Source organism: Manis pentadactyla, chromosome 12 (genome assembly GCF_030020395.1).
Source record: "Manis pentadactyla isolate mManPen7 chromosome 12, mManPen7.hap1, whole genome shotgun sequence".
NCBI classification, from domain to species: Eukaryota; Metazoa; Chordata; class Mammalia; order Pholidota; family Manidae; genus Manis; species Manis pentadactyla.
In genome coordinates, this window is record NC_080030.1 from 11,018,473 (window position 1) to 11,033,835 (window position 15,363).

At 56.2% G+C, this 15,363-nt stretch overlaps 2 protein-coding genes across 3 annotated transcripts in view; one reads left to right on the forward strand and one right to left on the reverse strand.

Moving 5' to 3' along the window:
- Nucleotides 1–851: 851 nt before the first annotated feature.
- On the reverse strand, nt 852–4,581 carry LOC130678911 (MAU2 chromatid cohesion factor homolog). The gene is made up of 3 exons (XM_057489561.1): nt 4,495–4,581; nt 1,749–1,909; nt 852–983 (listed from the first exon to the last, which is right to left on the reverse strand). Exons 1-3 carry the CDS (start codon nt 4,579–4,581, stop codon nt 872–874), a joined length of 360 nt encoding a protein of 119 aa, XP_057345544.1. The 3' UTR covers nt 852–871.
- A 10,223-nt stretch (nt 4,582–14,804) lies between these two features.
- SUGP1 (SURP and G-patch domain containing 1) overlaps nt 14,805–15,363 on the forward strand; it is a 37,295-nt gene continuing 36,736 nt past the window's right edge. Inside the window, exon 1 of one of the 2 annotated variants that reach the window (XM_057489976.1) lies at nt 14,805–14,956. In XM_057489976.1, coding sequence (XP_057345959.1) covers nt 14,935–14,956 — 22 coding nt within the window. In that variant the 5' untranslated portion in view covers nt 14,805–14,934. The remainder of the gene's footprint in view (nt 14,957–15,363) is intronic. The other variant, XM_036895661.2, reaches the window with a different exon arrangement.

Below are 15,363 nucleotides of genomic sequence, written 5' to 3' on the forward strand. Positions count from 1 at the left end.
ATTTCCCTGAGCATCCTTTCAATTTGTCATCAGTTTTTAGACTCCTTGAAAACATGGAAAGAGAAATGAAAATAAAAAACTCTCTGCTGCCTGGGACAAATCATTCCAGTTGAGGCAAACAGTAAATGTGAGGGAGTCTGGGGGAAACACTGAGGAAAGAGATTCTTTGGGAGAAAGAGGGGATTGAGAAGCTCCAGAAAGTACTGAGGAGCACGTCACGGGGTTATTTAAAAGGCACCATGTGCACAGGGCAGGGCACATGCTCAGAAAAGCCTGGGCTACCCTGAGATTTTACCTTGGCTGCTCTCAGGGCTCAATAAGCAGGAGGTGGGCGCCAACACAGAGGCGAGCAGCCCATCTGAGCGCCAGAGGAGTGACACAGTAGAGAGGCAGTCTGCAAGAGGATGTGTTCCCTTTACTTCCTTTTGTTTGTTTTGGTTCTGGCTTTTAAGGAAACCTCTGTCACCCTTGCAACCTGTACCTGTTGCAGAGCCTACCTCAGGTCCAGGCTGCTCTCAGACTAGGTGCTTTTTGGACCAATCAGTAAATGGGTCACCGTAGCACACTGGAAATGAAGTCTAATCTCTGAAATCCAAAGTGGCCCACCAGGCTGCTGTGCTTTTTGTGTGTGTGTGGGAGGAGGGGCCAGATACAGCACCTCATTCATCACCTTAAAAGGGAGAGCTTGGCATGCCCACACGATTGACTTCTAGAAACTTCTCTAAGACGAAAGGCCCCTGAATTTTTGTTGGATTTACTTCCCACCTTCTGACACATGACTGTCCTATCAGGGAGCCCCAGGAGCCAAGCAGCACCCCGTTCTGTCTCCCCCTGCCCCCTGCCCCCTGCCCACACCGTGATGAGGTTGTGCTCAGGGAGGCTGCAGGCCTCGATGTGGTCCTGGAGCAGCTGCTGCGAGAAGTTCTGGTGCATCTGGGCAGCTTCGTGGGCGTCCATGGCATTCCCGCAGGCTTTGTTCAGGTCTGAAGTGGGACACGCACACGGGCTGGGCCCACTGGGCCCTGCCACCACCCCCACACCCACTCCCTGGGTGTGGGTGGGCCCTAAGACCGAGCCCTGCTCCGCCAGCGGGTTCCTGTGCACCTGGCACGCCACCAGCCCTGAGCCCTGTCTTGGGAACAGCAAAGCCCAGCTGCCAGCAGCCTCCAGAGACGCCCTCCTGAGTCTGAGTCAGGTGTTCTTGGAGGTGGGTGAGTAGTGAGGCCCACGGGGCAGACACAGGGCTGGTCAAGCAGTGAAAGCTCTCAGGGCTCCCCATGGATGCTGGAAGTTCCCGGACAGCCTTCTGGAATATAGGGGCTCACTACAGCAGGGGACTCAACACCTGCTTCTGAAATAGGAGGGCTGCATGGGCCCAGAAAGCCCCTGGGCGAGCCCGCGGACCTCAGTTTCATCATCTGTAACATGCAGAGAAGCATTAACTCTGATGCCTGCTGAACCCCTGGCCTGGCACCCAGGGCATCTGACCAGTTCCACCTGACAAGGGTGACTGCTGACCCCCTTCAGGGGGAAGGAAACTCAGGCCAAGTGCCAATGCTCACAGTCCAAGTTTTCACCCAGACACCAAGAACCAGCCTTGCAAGTCTTAGACTGAACCAGATCCTGCACTGGGCTGGCTCCATGAACAATCCCAGTACCCAAGGGCCTCCAGGGGAGCCTGAGAACGTGTGGAACTGGGACTGTGGCCTGCAGAGGCCTGGTCTGAGCAGAGGCTGAGCAGGGCTCACCTGGCATGCTCCAGCCTGAGGCTCTGCCCAGCAGCCCTGATCGCTGGGAAGGGCTGGCTGCTATACTCACCTCGCAGCAAAGCTGATGACCACAACTGCACCAACATGTCTGGGATCTTGCTGGCCAGCTGCATGGCAGGCACCACCATGTTGTTACTCTCCTGTCAACCGAGAATAGCCAGGTGTGGGTTGCGGGTGGGATAGGGTAGGGGCATCAGGGACAGTGCAGACCCCACCTGCCACAGCCACACTGATGAGCTCAGGTTGTATCCTCCTGCTACCTGGCAAACTCCTACTCCTACTTCAGAGCCCATTTCAAATGGCCCTCTATGAATTACTTCTCAACCACCTTGGACAAAATAAACTGCCCCTACACCTCAGCTATACAGACGCTGACTCACTGGGGCACAGTGGCCATGGGGGACTCCATGTGCCTTTGCCTTTCTAACCAGAGAAAAAGGCACTGGTGGGACAGTCGGCTCTGGACCCAGATCCAAAGCTGATGAGATTCAGGGGTCCCAGGGCCTGGGAGGAGGCAGCAGTTTGCCCCAGTGGGAGTGGTGAGGGCTGAATGGACAACAGGAGAGGAAGGAAGGCTTCTTGGCTACTCAGGCTCACTCATGGGAAGCCGCCTCAGACAGGTGAGGCTGTGGGGAACCAGGATGCCAGGCTTTCCATCCCTAACTCCACAGGACGGCACAGCGCCGCCCCCTCCATTGGCTGGATGAACTGAGTGAGAGCTGCAGGGGCCATAAATACCCACATCTGACCCCGCGGTGATCAGCAGTGCTGCTCCCATTGACCCCCAGCCCAGGGACCCCCAGCCCCGCTGGCCGCCATGTTGGTCCAGGGTGACACTGGCAGAACTCCCTGCTCAGCAGCCCATGGCAGCCTGGGGACACTTGTCACACAGCTGGGAGAATTACAAATCCTCAAACCAACTCCTGCAGCCTGGCTTCACTAACATAAGCTGTAGTTACGCAGGGTTTCCCCCTTAGAGACATAAAAGCCCAAACACTTGATGCTGCCCTACAGCTGGTACCTAAAAGATATGCTCAGGTGGGTTTCAAAGCTTTCCAAAACTGAACCAAGCCCTTCCAAGACCTCAGAATGCACAGCAGTACAGGAAAAACTAGGGCTGGGCCTGTCTGCAAGTCATTAGGAGGGAGCCCCCTGGGCTCTCTGGGCAGGCTCCCTGGGCCAGCCTGACGCCGCCCCACAGAATCTGGTTGTGAAGGTGTGTGTGATCCAGTGGCATGTCCTGCATGGGCTGCTCACACACTTGCAGGGCCCATGGGCACTCTGGCCTGGTAGGCCCAGTGCAGGGGTGGCTGTGTCTTCCCCAAGCCTGAAGTTGCTCTGGGGCCAGGGCTGGTCTGAGGGCTCCTGGGGGCCTAATGGAACCTGAATGGGCCCAGGCACACGGGGAATAGCGGAGATTCCCAAATAACTTAAGATGCCTGGGATTGCCCCAAACATAAACCAGAGCTGCTCCATCCACCCTGCCTTGCTCAAGGCAGCTTCCAGAGACTTCCAGACAAACGAGAGCCAGTAAGGTTGGTTCTACACCAGGATCGACAGTTTGGAGCTGTGACATTAAGCTCCCCAGGTGGAAAATGGGGTAATCACAGCTACCACACTGAGCCACAGGAGGCCAGGCCGTGCTCGGGGCCTCATGCTGAGCCCTGGGTCCCCATCCAACCATGGTCCTCACTGTGCTCAGAAGTTGAGGGGCAGGGTGACAGGCATTCCAAGAGGAGCAGAGCTGCAGGCAGAAGGGCGACCCCAGAGCTCATCCTCTTTCTCTGGGGGTGGTGATGCCCCCAGTGCTCAGGCCACGGCCACCAAGACCCCAGCTGCAGAGCCCACTGGCCTCACCTCGGCAAATGCATGTCACGCGGTTCTGGGGAAGGGAACGTGCCAGGCTTGTTAAAAATGCTCATTCTAGGGAGCCCCGAGTTTGATCAGATGCAACTCTAAGGGCCAAGATGCGTACCCTGTGTCATCTGTCCTGTGATAGTAGCTAAAGTGAGGCTGGCTAAAGCAGGGAGCAGACACTGCTGCAAAATTCTCAACTCTGCTACAGTGGTGCAGGGGAAGACAAGACAAAAAATTATAAACAGCCGATTAACAAAACCTATGCATGGACAGGGGCAGGTGGTGGAAAAGAGCTAGAAGAGGACATGCGATGATTTTCCCATTTGCTTCTTGGCCTGTGGTGAACACATTGTACCTTATAAGACAGACAAATGTTTTCTTAAATTAGTTAAAGGCCTCCTGAAAGTGGGAGCAGGTGCTCATGTATGGCCCAGATTCAGTCAGCTTGTTCCACCGGGACCAGCCACAGGGCCTCTGGTGAGGGTGAAATCATGGTGCCCTCAGGACGCCACACATGCTGGGCAGAGTGGAATCAAGGCGTGCTGGCCAAGGGGACACACCTCTCTGCCCCAAGGGTCAGCATGTAGGAAGGGGAACCTGCTCTGGGCAGCCCAAGCCGGGGGCTCTGCCTGGCCATTGTCTGTAGACAGCACTGGGCCCATCTACCACACAGATCCACCCCCTGGGGACCCAAAGGTCCCAGCCCTGTGCCCACCCAGGCTGGCTCTGCTCCCATCAAGGAGCAGTGAGGAGGGAGGGAGGTACTGAGACGAGATTGTCAAGGGACCCAGGATGCAAAGCGCTGCTTGGTGGTGTAGCCCCAGCACCACACTGGGCTCCTGCCCCTCAGCCTGGCCCTGGGACTCACCCTGTGGTTCCCCAACACATAGAAGATGTGGCCTAGCAGCACGAGGGAGCAGGCAGTGAGCCGGTTCAGGTCCTCTGCGTTGGACATCTTCAGAGTTTCTCAAAGAAATCGCCTATGGGCAGAGAGCAGAATCTGAAGCCCCATCCAGATGCCTCTGGGGGAGGGAGACAGCAGCGACCTCGCAGCCCTGAGCACGGCTTGCCGGTCGGTGGGGACACAGGCCTAGGCACGCACTGTCGGGGGAGAAAACCACCGTAAGGCCCAGCCCAGGGCCTCCGGCACGGGCCCACTGCCTCTCCCCGTACTCACTTGGCCTCATTGTAGCGTCCCTGGAAGAAAGAGAAGAGCCCACGCACGTAGAAGGCGGCCGCTCGGAGGCAGTGCGATCTGCAGGGAGGTGGGGACATCAGCACTGGGGGGCTTGGTGAACAGAGCAGATTTACGGGGCCGGGGGGTGTGAGGCAGGGGCCCAGGGCGCTGGCACAACCCGCGCAGAGGAAGCAGCAGACAGCAGGCGGAGCGGGAATGAGCAGCGGCCGTACCTGACCGGGAAGCTGTGGTCGGGATTGATCCTCTCCAACAAGCTGTACAGCTGCGGAGGAAATGCCCGTCAGGGCCAGTCCGCATCTCTGCACTCACGGGAGTTAGGGCCCAACATGCCCCTACACGCCCGGCTGCTGCAACTTCGCGACAGGGCCTGACAGTGCGGCAGCCCCACCCATCCTGCACCCGAGCAGCCTGCGCAGAGGGGTCCCTGCGGGTAGGCGGGGGCGCCGCAGGACATAGCTCTGCTCTCTGTGGTCTCACACCCTGGAGGAATCACGGCCCCCAGTACGGAGTGGCTGGGTGGGGGCCTCCTTTCTCTGCCTGTCCTGCCCTGTGCCAGGGGAGGAGCTGGGGTGGAGAGGCCAGGTGGTAAGCCCAGCCCTCTTGGAGGTGGAGGGACCCTGGGAGACCCTGAGGGGGAAGATGTGACTGACGTTTAGGTCCCCTCTGGCTGCTGTGAAGAAGGTGTGCTGGGCCACGAGGGTGTTAGCAGCTCCTGGTGACCCCCCAGATCCCGCAGGAGGCACACTAGGGGGCGAGGACACAGGGGAGCCAAGCTCCCCAGGCCTGGCCCTCGGATGACCCTGCCCCCAGCTTCCTTACCCCGGAGCAGCCAAGGCCGTAGCCCAAAGGGTCTGAACCAACCTGTCACCTGGGAGGTCAGCTGAGCTTCTCCTGGACAGGAGAGGACAGTGGCCTGAACTAAAATGAAGGCTGTGGAGGTGAAGCAGCCAAGACTGAGCCACTGTGGAGGCAGGACCCCAGGGCTGGGCGGACCCCAGGGCTGAGGGGGTGGAGACTGTAGGGTAGTAAGGAGGAAATCCCAAGGCTGAGGGGGATCTGATCCTGGACTTGGGGGAATCTGAGCTGGAGGGGGTTACAGGGGAGCCTGGGTTAGGGCACCCCCACACCTCAAAGCTGGGGCATCTGGGCAAGCTAGGAGCCCATGGGTGACTGTGTGAGCTGCTGCTCCTCAGGAGTGAGCCGCAAGGCCTTGCTGATATTTCAGAGCAGACAGATTAGGGCAGAAGAAACTGGTTTCTTTTTCTGTGGGATTCAGTAAAGCCTGGTTCATTTTCAATAGGGAGCAGGGTCATTCGGCTCAGGAACTTCTGTCCCAGACTTGGCTCTGTGCAGCCATGCCTGTGCTCTGACCGTGCGGGACACGGCCACTCGCTGGAGGGTGAACTCCTCAGGGCTGCTGAGATTCGCTGGTGCCCAGGACAGCCCCCCGACCCCCCACCAGTAACAGTCAAAAGGCAGGACACCAAACATGAAGCATGTCACCTACTACCTCTTGATGTCTATTTCCTTCCCGTATATACACACTCGCCAGGTTGGTCACGATGAAGGCCCACAGCTCCTGCTGGTTGGTGAGCTGAAACAGGAGACATGGATGTCAGGGGTCCGGGGCAGGCGCAGCCTCATACACCAGGGCTTATAGGAAATACACCGTGTTATAGGAAATGCAGGCAACAGAAAAGCAGCAGCAGCTGCCCCTATGCTCTTCTCAGCAGACACCGCACTGTGGGCTGTTGCCTGCTTGTTCCTCAGTACTGAGACCTGGGCAGCCCCTCCTGCCACACCCCACCCCAGGGCATGCTGACACAGCAGAGGCACACACCTGTTCTGGGGAGGATCCTGCCAGGACGGCGGCTGAGGCTGTCAGAGGCCGGGGATGCTGCTAAGGGCCAGTGGCAGAGGGACGGTTGTTCCCAGGTTTTCCTGGGGAATGAGACTGGCCAAGGTGGGGCACCGATCTGAGTGGCTGATCACCCAGACCCTGGTTTCCAGTGGGGCTGAGAGACTAGCTGTGCAAGAGGTTGAGGGCTCTGGGAAGCACAGATTCCACCTGCAGGCCCTCCACCTCCAAGGAGGTCCTGAGGGTCCTCTGACATGAGCACAGACGCCACAACTGTTTGCTGTGTGTTAGGGGCTAGCAGGGCAGGGCTGGGGTCTGCCTCCTGGCTGCACCACCTCCTGTGTGGCCTGGATAGCGGTGTTCCCTCGGCAGGCGGGGAGGACTTCTGGGGGCACACACTTCAATGCAGCAGCTTCCTCTAGACTGGTAGCACCAGGCTGTCCTCTGCCCCCAGAGTGCCCAGGCTAGTGTGGGGTCATGGCTTTCCAATGCAGCCCTGCCACAGGTGGGCTCTGGGAAACCCCGAACCCTGACTGCATCTTCAGGTCCGACACGAGCCAATGCCAACTTGGCGGGCTAGCAGGAGGGCCAGGAATCGGGAGTGCAAGTGGCTGAGCAGGCCAGGCACCAACGGGCCGGTGGCTGCCCTTCAGTGAGCCAGGGAAGCCCTGCCCAGGCTGGCTAGGAGCCCTTTCCCACAGCGCTTCCTCGTCACACTGTGCTGCCAGCACTGGCCTTGTCCCCTCTGCCACGGAAAGCCCCGGATAAACGGCACATCACTGCCATGGCCGGCGTCAGGCTGAATGATGCGGAGCCGCCTGCTGACCGCATTTCACACAGCTGTGGTCCTCCTTGCCGACCCCGCACCTAGCCAGGCACTGAGCAGCACCCCCCACCCCGTGGGGTGAGGGCCGGCACCTTACCCGCAGGGCTGTGGTGAACTGGGCCTCTGCGTTGTCCATGCAGTTGACGGAGACACAGTACAGGCCCTGGAAGAGGGAGGCTCTGAAGGCTGGAAGCCACACAGCTCGCTCGAGGCTTCACAGCTGCACCCAGCTGAGCCTGAGCATGTGAGTCTACCAAGCTGCTGAAGCAGAGCTGTACCCTGGCAAGCAGGCAAAAAGATGGCGCGCTTCATCATTCCCTCCTCCCGGTGCCTCACAGGCCTGTCACAGAGGCTCACGGGGACATGCTGGATTCCTGCCTGGGCCAGCTCCCGGCGCAGCCTCCTGACTCCTGTGGGCGCCACGCCCCCCAGCCCCCCAACCCCACTCTGCTGCCAGGTAAAGGCGTGCTGCAGCGAGCCCCAGGCACTCAGGGTCTCCAGAGGGCCAGGGCCTGCCACCAGGAGTGTGGCCCCAGGGGCAAGGTTCCGCAGGACGCCATCTGTGGGGACTAGGGGGACAGGCCCAGCTCCGGCCACACACGTGTCAGTGGAGCTGGTAAATACAGACATAGGGGTATACTTTCTACAAAAGCCACTCTTCCCCACGGGGTAGGGAAGTCCAGCAAGAGAAGCTCCTGAGGCCACCAGCTGGGAAAAGAGAGGGAGCACGGGTAGCAAAAACCGTGACTGGAGACGTGGTTGGGCGGGGGACATGCTAAGCTGCAGCCCAACCCCAAGGTTCCACATGCAGACCCACCCAGGTGAGGCCTCCCTGCTCCAGAGGAGCCCACTAGAGAGCACAGGGTGGACACAGTGGGCACTGTGCCCGTGAGGGCATCCCCCTTCCACTTGGGGCTCCAGGTGGCTTGTGCAGACCGGCCCAGCTCAGGGGGCCACAGTGGAGCAGGCTGGGCAAACCACCACACACAGCTGACCTTGAGTCAGGCCTGGTCAGGCCTTGGGACCTAGAATACAGCCGCCCCTTCCTGTGCTGCTGCACCCCACAGAGATGAGCACGGTGATGAGACAGGAGGTACAGCCCTGCAGCTCCGGCAGAGAAGTGGCCCTAGCATCTCCATCCCAAGGACACCCTCCCCATTGCACAAGTCACACTCTGAATCCAGAGCTGGGGACAGCCCACAAAGGCACATCCAGCCGCCCTGGAGAGCACCCCGCCTCTCCCACTTTTCCTGCAGCACCTCCGCCTGTGCCGCTTGGCTCAGGCTCGGCCCACATGGGCCCGTCTCACAGCAGTGGCTTTCCGACCCTTCTCTTTTGGGGGCTCTGTGTGGTTAGCATCTACTGATCAGATGGACCCCACTGAATCTCTTCTTCATAGGCCAGATGTGTCCGTTAATGGTGAGATGCCATCTCTGCCAGCTCCCTCCGTTCTGCACGAGGGCTGAAGAAGGAGCCGTGCATCTCCCTGAGGCTCTCAGCAACCACCAGGCAAGCCAGCAAGTAACTTGTCCAAAGACTTAAGACAAACTTCCTGGAAGGGGTCGTCTGCCAGCACAGATGGGATATCAGGAGCCCTGCTTTGGGGGCTGGGGTTCAAGGTATGGACTTACATATGAGTTAGCAACGGTTTAAGTCCTGTGAGGAGCTGGGTCCTTGCAGTCCCTAATACCCACTTCCCAGGGCTACAACCTGGCACCATTCTAGTGTGTGTGTACTGTGGCCCCTGCCTTAAACACGCAAATGGGGGACATTAGCTAAAGCCCCACCACATGCCTCCTCCATGAGTGCTGTGTCCCCAGTGCCTGGCACAGGGCTGACACAGGGGAGATGCCCAGGAAACATCTGCTACATGAACAATGACTTTACCTGGGACCACTGAGAAATGAGGGCTTCCTTATGTGCAAATGCCACAGAACTGAGGCTTATGCCTTGGAAACACCAAGCCCTGACCCCTAACCATCATCAAACATTTCCCTGTCTCCAAACATCACTGCGTCCTGCTCCGACATCAGTGCCGCTGATGCCTTGAGAGGTCCCCTGCCATGAAGCTGTGTCAGGGCCAGTCAGTCACTTCCCCAGGGCTCAAACAACTGTCAATCAAGGTTTCTCTTTTGTATCTCTGTAACACTTGCAACATCAATTCACAAGCCAAAAATATACAGACATCAGAGAACAATCAGTCTCACAAATAAAGGATGCAGGAAACCGTACCCAAGGTATCACCTTACCCAAAGTTCCTACCATATCCATGTTTTACTCTGTAACATTGAAAAAATACTTTTTATGTTTCCCTACTTATGATGGGAAAGCAGTCAAAGTGAGACTTCCCTCACTGCTGGGTGGCCTGTAGATGGAGCAGGGATGTGAACAAATGACCTAACCACAAGTCCCTGGGGTCACCCTAGGGCCCCCAGGGAAAATAAGGGTCACCACAGGGCCAGCATGAGCCATGAGGGACAGAAGGCCGGATCAGAAAACCTTTCATGCCTGGAAGATTCCATCCAGGACTGAGAGAATTTCAAGGATCCTTGTACCTTGAAACCAAGGTAACTTTTTTTAAAAAAAACAGGTTTTTTAAATCACCAAAACATGTAGAAAGTTATCAACTGCAACTTCCCTGGGAAGGAAGCACAGTGTTTAGGAACCAGCCTTGCCTCTTTCCTCTGTGTGACCGTGACTCTGAGAACCCCTGTCAGCATCGTCATTGGCAGATGGGAAGTGGTTCCTACCTCATGGGTTTTTTGCAGACCCAATGAGATGGTGCCCCAAGACTGTGCATGTGAGCAGGGCCTGGCATGTCAAAGGTGCCAACAGCACTACAGCAACTCCCCCCGGCAGGAACAGAAGACTCGGGGGCGGCAACGAGGCAGGTGGAACTGTGAAACGACGGTTCCTAAGCAGATTCCCCATCCTGTGGTCAGGAGAGACTCGGTGTGAGAGTGAAGGAAACGGAAAACAGAAGGAAGCACAGGTCACTCTTCCATGAAAACGCTTAGCCCAGAGCTCTGCAAATGCAGTTTCTGTGCAAGGTTCTGCTCCAGCTGATGGGGCACAGAATTTAGCAGGAGCACGTGCCTTCCTGGAGGATGAAAGGTCTGCCCCAGCGATGCCTGATGATGAAAGGCTTAGAACTGAGCCCTTTGGGGCCTTAAGAAGAGAAAGGGAAGCATTTAATTGCTTGCTGGAAAGGCAAACCAGAGACTCACATCTAACCGGGAAACCCAAGTAACAAGCATCTAGACAGCACAACTTGAGCTGCTTTCTAAATCACGCGGGAAAAACCTTCATTGAAAAGTAGCGCTGTTCCAAACGCAGAGAAAGCAAACATGGCATCGACATGAACATCATAATCAGAAGAAACCGCTGTACACAGAGCCACCTGCCCTGATTGGAGCAAATCACGAACATTTCATTCCAGAGAAGTTATTTACTCCTGTGTGGCTTTCAAATCAGGAAAGTTCAAGGATGATGATGGACTTTCCAGGCCAAGGGATAAAGAGACATGTGATCAAAAGAGAGAAAATTAAGGGGCAATAGACAAGCACAGGCGTGCAAATTCTCTTGATTCCACCGTGGACGTGCAAGTGACTGAAATGGAACCATCTGCTTGAAAGACAGCATGAAGATGAGACAAGACTGAAAATTCACACAGGAATAGGTGTGCAGCAAGAGGAAATAATGCAAAAAGCAAATGAAAAGGAACACAATTGACAGTATCTGCAGAAACAGCTTCACAAATTGCCCAGCCAAATTTCTGAGTAACGTCACATCTCTTATAATAATGAACTATTTACTTGAGGAATCCCAGAGCAGCCAAGAATTCTGACAGCAGATCCACATCACTGCCAAAACCATACTCACAGAAGGAAGGCTATCAGATAAAGTGTCTGTTAACTGCACCATAATAGCTACAGGATCTGCTGAGCAGGCCCAGGGAATGAGGCAGCCAGCAGGTGCTCTGAGGGCCTGCAGGGGCAGGAACCACCTAGAGACCAGTGGCTGTGACCTCAATAAAGCTGCCGAGGAAAGGCTGTGCCCACACCCTTCATGCCTCTGATGAGAACTCTTAACAGATGATTCTTACAAAGTTGGTGTAATTGATGAACAGATGGGTAAGGACACTATACATTCCTTCTAGAAAGCTTACAGATGCAGTTGAGGCAGTTAGAAATTGGCATTAAGCAAAGAGAAGAGTAAATAAGTATACACGACTGTACATATTAAACATGAAACTACGTATGTGTGTGTGTGTGTGTGTGTGTGTGTGTGTATAAACCAACTGTGAATACCAAGGAGGTTAGGGTCTCTCAGAGAGAAAGCAAAAAACAATAGAAGTAAGTTGGAGTATCTGAATGCAGTACTAAATTTAGAGGCCAATTAAAAGTTTTACCTGTAGCACTTTTAAGTTTGAGAAAGTTGGATGAAAGAATGCAGATTTTTTTTAAACGGGTTTTGTTACTCTGGCTTGGCTTTCTGAAAATAAACCAGAATCTCTTTGCCCATTTGCTCTTCCGGACTAGAAAATAAGCAAACCACTTCTGAAAGGAGAACACATTAGGATTCTTTCTTGAGTGACTCTGGGAAAGGAAAGACTAAAAGTTGATAACTGCCTGATTTGGGAAAAACACAATAATGAATGAAGATTCAAGAAAGCACTCTCGTGTTGCAGCACAGAAGGAGATCACAAACAACTGCAGAAGGAAAACAGCATGGAAAATGGCACTTTAACTGAAACCTGAATGAATTTCCAGCTGGGGATCCAACTGGCAGGAAGGGTTTCTAGGTGTAATGTCAGTGTGAGGTATGGAGAGGACCCTGTGGCTCTGTGGAAGATCCCACAAGATTCAGGGTTCTGTAAAACCAAGGGAAGGCCCTTCACAAGGATAAGGGTTTAAGCTATGGGTCCACAAGCCAAGAAGCTACCAGGAAGCAAGGTGAGGCATGGCTGCATTCTCTGGACAGCACTGAGTGGGCAAAATGTGAGTGACAATGTACACAGCAGCAAGGAACAACTGTTAGAAACAAGCTGAAAGATCCGTGAGACAAGGGGAGGCGGCAGGGTTTGCTGTCCACAGAGATGGAAGAGCTTCAGAACCAGCGCAGACACGCAGGCACTGGGCTTCCACAGCCTCTGGCCCCGCCACATAAGGAAGCCTGGAGCTTCACGGGAGCTCAGCCTCGCCCTGCCACTGACAGCTTGGGCACTCCTTGGGATAGTCCTGCCACCCTGAGCGATTCTGCAGCCTCACTCTGCCGCCCCCTGCAGGCCTCTGCTCAAATGTCACTCCAACAAATAGAGGGTCCCTTGTTACCTCTGCCAAAAATAGCTCCTCTTCTCCCTGGTCTGTATTTTCCATGGTTGTTCTATCACTGTCTAACCATTTACCAAATACCCATTGTTTGTCTCCCTCACTAAAACGTTAGCTCACGGGAGCAGGAACTCGTTTAGTCCTGGCTGATCCCCGGCACCTAAGATAAGAGCAAGGCCCCTGGTATGAGCTAAGTATCGGCTGAATGAATAAAAGGAAAAACTTCACAGAAACAGTTATGACTTATTGTCTTGGCATGGAACCTGGAGATCATGACCTAGGTTTGCACCCAGTTTTGTTAAAAACTTGCTGTGTGGCCTTTGGGCAAATCACTTCACCTCTCTGTGCCCATTCTGCCTCACTCCTGAAATAAGGAAGTTGATCCAGCAAAGACTAAAGTCCCCTTCCAGCTCTTTGCAGTCTGCAAAAAAAAAGATCTGATATCCTCCAAAGGCAGCTCATACTAGCTGAAGGTGGGTTCAGATTTACAGCACGCAGGTCAATACATTTTAAAAAATCGAAGTTGATTCTATTAAAGTTTTTCCTCTAAGCAGAATAAAGCCAGGTAAATGGAGGCATATCTGACAGGTGCGCAGCACTGCCATGAGAAGAAACAGCTCCATAGCCAGAGAGGACAGGATTACAGTCACCTTCCCACATTCTTTGAATCACCAAGACCTCACAAGTCAAGATGAGGGGAATGGGACTTGACTGCTGAAGGGAGGGACCAGAAGATGGTGGGAGGAAGAGAAGTCACCGGTGGACACAGAGAAAGCAGGAGCCGCCATATTCCACGCCCAACCCCACCTCCACCCCTACTGGGTGAGCAACTGGTTCTCGAACCCAGGTCCGTTCCACCAATTTACAGGACTTAAAACTCTGGGCTCTGGGCCTCTGCCGCCCAGCGATGCCTCCCTGCACTTATCAGATGTCCAGGGAGGGATGCCTTCCTAGGTTTCCAGAGAAACCAAACCTCAGATTCCCCGGGGAGGCCTGGACTGTCACCTCCACCCTCCCCTATTCGGACTCACTTCAGGAGGGGGCAGAACGTCCAGGCGGGTTCGCCCTAGGCTGAGCCCTGAAGAGGTGGAAGCTGCAGCGCCCACCCACTGGCCGGTCCGGGGGCGTCTCTACAGGCGCCAACAGGGGACATCCTCCTGAGAACCTAAGGAATTTGGGGGCCCTGCTGCTCCAGAGAAGAGACAACTCTCGGAATCCTCTGCGCGGGTCCTAGGGCCCTGGTCCGTCACCAGAGACGTGAAGTAAGGTGCGGGGAGACTCCCGCGGGCTCCCTCAGAAGTCGGCAGCTGCGAGGCCCTGCTGCTCGCGCGGAAGACACGCCCTCGGACCCCGAGGAGCGGCTCCGTGGCCCCCGCTTTCTCGGGTGGCGGCTATCAGCCCAGGCCCGTTAGGAGCCCGCGCCACCGCCCTAGCGACTCGATCCGCACTCACCGCCTTCTCCAGGTGGCTGCGAGCCTGCTCGCTGTTCTTGGTGTGGTGGTACAGCACGGAGCCGAGCTGCAGGTGCGTGCGGGCCTCGATGCGCTGAGGCGGTTTGAAGGGGAACACGGCCTGCAGGCAGTGCACGCACAGGCGGATCTTGGGCGGGCTGGAAGTGCGGAAGTGCTCGGCGAAGCCCAGGAGCACCAGGTACCACTCACTATCCGGCCGCCTCGGCCTGCGCTGCCTGGGCCGCCGCCGCTGGAGCAGCTGCAGCCGCCTGAGCCGCTATTTTGGCATTCACAACAAAAAGCCGCGGCCACAGGGAGGCGGAAGCTGGCGCACTGGGCGGGGCCGGGCTCTCCTCCGGTCTCCCGCGAGAGCTTACGCGCAGAGCATCCCGGAACGTATAGTTTGTATTGGGAGTGGCCTCTGCTCCGGGAAGGTGTAAGAAAGGACGACGACCTCTGGCCGGAGGGACTGAAACCAGAAATTGCCATTGGCTGATTTTTGCTTTCCTGGAAGAAAAACCCCAGGCGTCCGCGCCGTGACAGGGCGTGGTGAGCCGATGTGGACTACACCTCCCATGAAGCCACGCGCAGTATACCAGGCCTCCTCTTGTGGCGCGGGAGCATTGTGGGATTGGATGAGTCAAGATGGACTACAGGGACGTTGCAGGTAACAACCCCGACCTTCCCTCAGGAGCTGACCTGGGTTCTTGGGGCTCCGCGTCGACGCTACGCCTTCCCGTCGCGCTTGCTGCGACCCGCCGGCCCCTCTCCCCAGCCTTTGGGAGTCCAGAAGCGGCGGCTTCCTTCTGCACCTCCCCCGTCTCTGAAGACCCCAGACCCAGTTGCTGGCTTCCCGCCTGGTTTGCTGAGCGCGCCCTGCGTCCCGTGAAGGCTGCCACCGGGTCGGCCCTGCAGCCGCTTTTCGAAATAACCATCTTCAGCGCTGCCTCGAGCTCCCTCCCCGAAAGAGCGGCAACTTGGGGCAGCCTTGCGTCTTTGTTTTTGTAGCACCGGCCGCCGGGCCTGGGTCCAGCTTTCTGTAAAGGCTGTTTTTCCGAATTGCAGTAGGTCTCC

Bases quoted from the DNA above. Each gene is read 5' to 3' on its own strand.
- LOC130678911 (XM_057489561.1), bottom strand. From the start codon at position 4,581: ATGTCCAACGCAGAGGACCTGAACCGGCTCACTGCCTGCTCCCTCGTG. The intron at 1,910-4,494 runs GTGAGTCCCAGG...CTCGGTTGACAG, and splicing joins ATGTGTTGGGGAACCACAGG to GAGAGTAACAACATGGTGGT. The intron at 984-1,748 runs GTGAGCCCTGCT...GTCCCACTTCAG, and splicing joins CTCAGGCTGGAGCATGCCAG to ACCTGAACAAAGCCTGCGGG.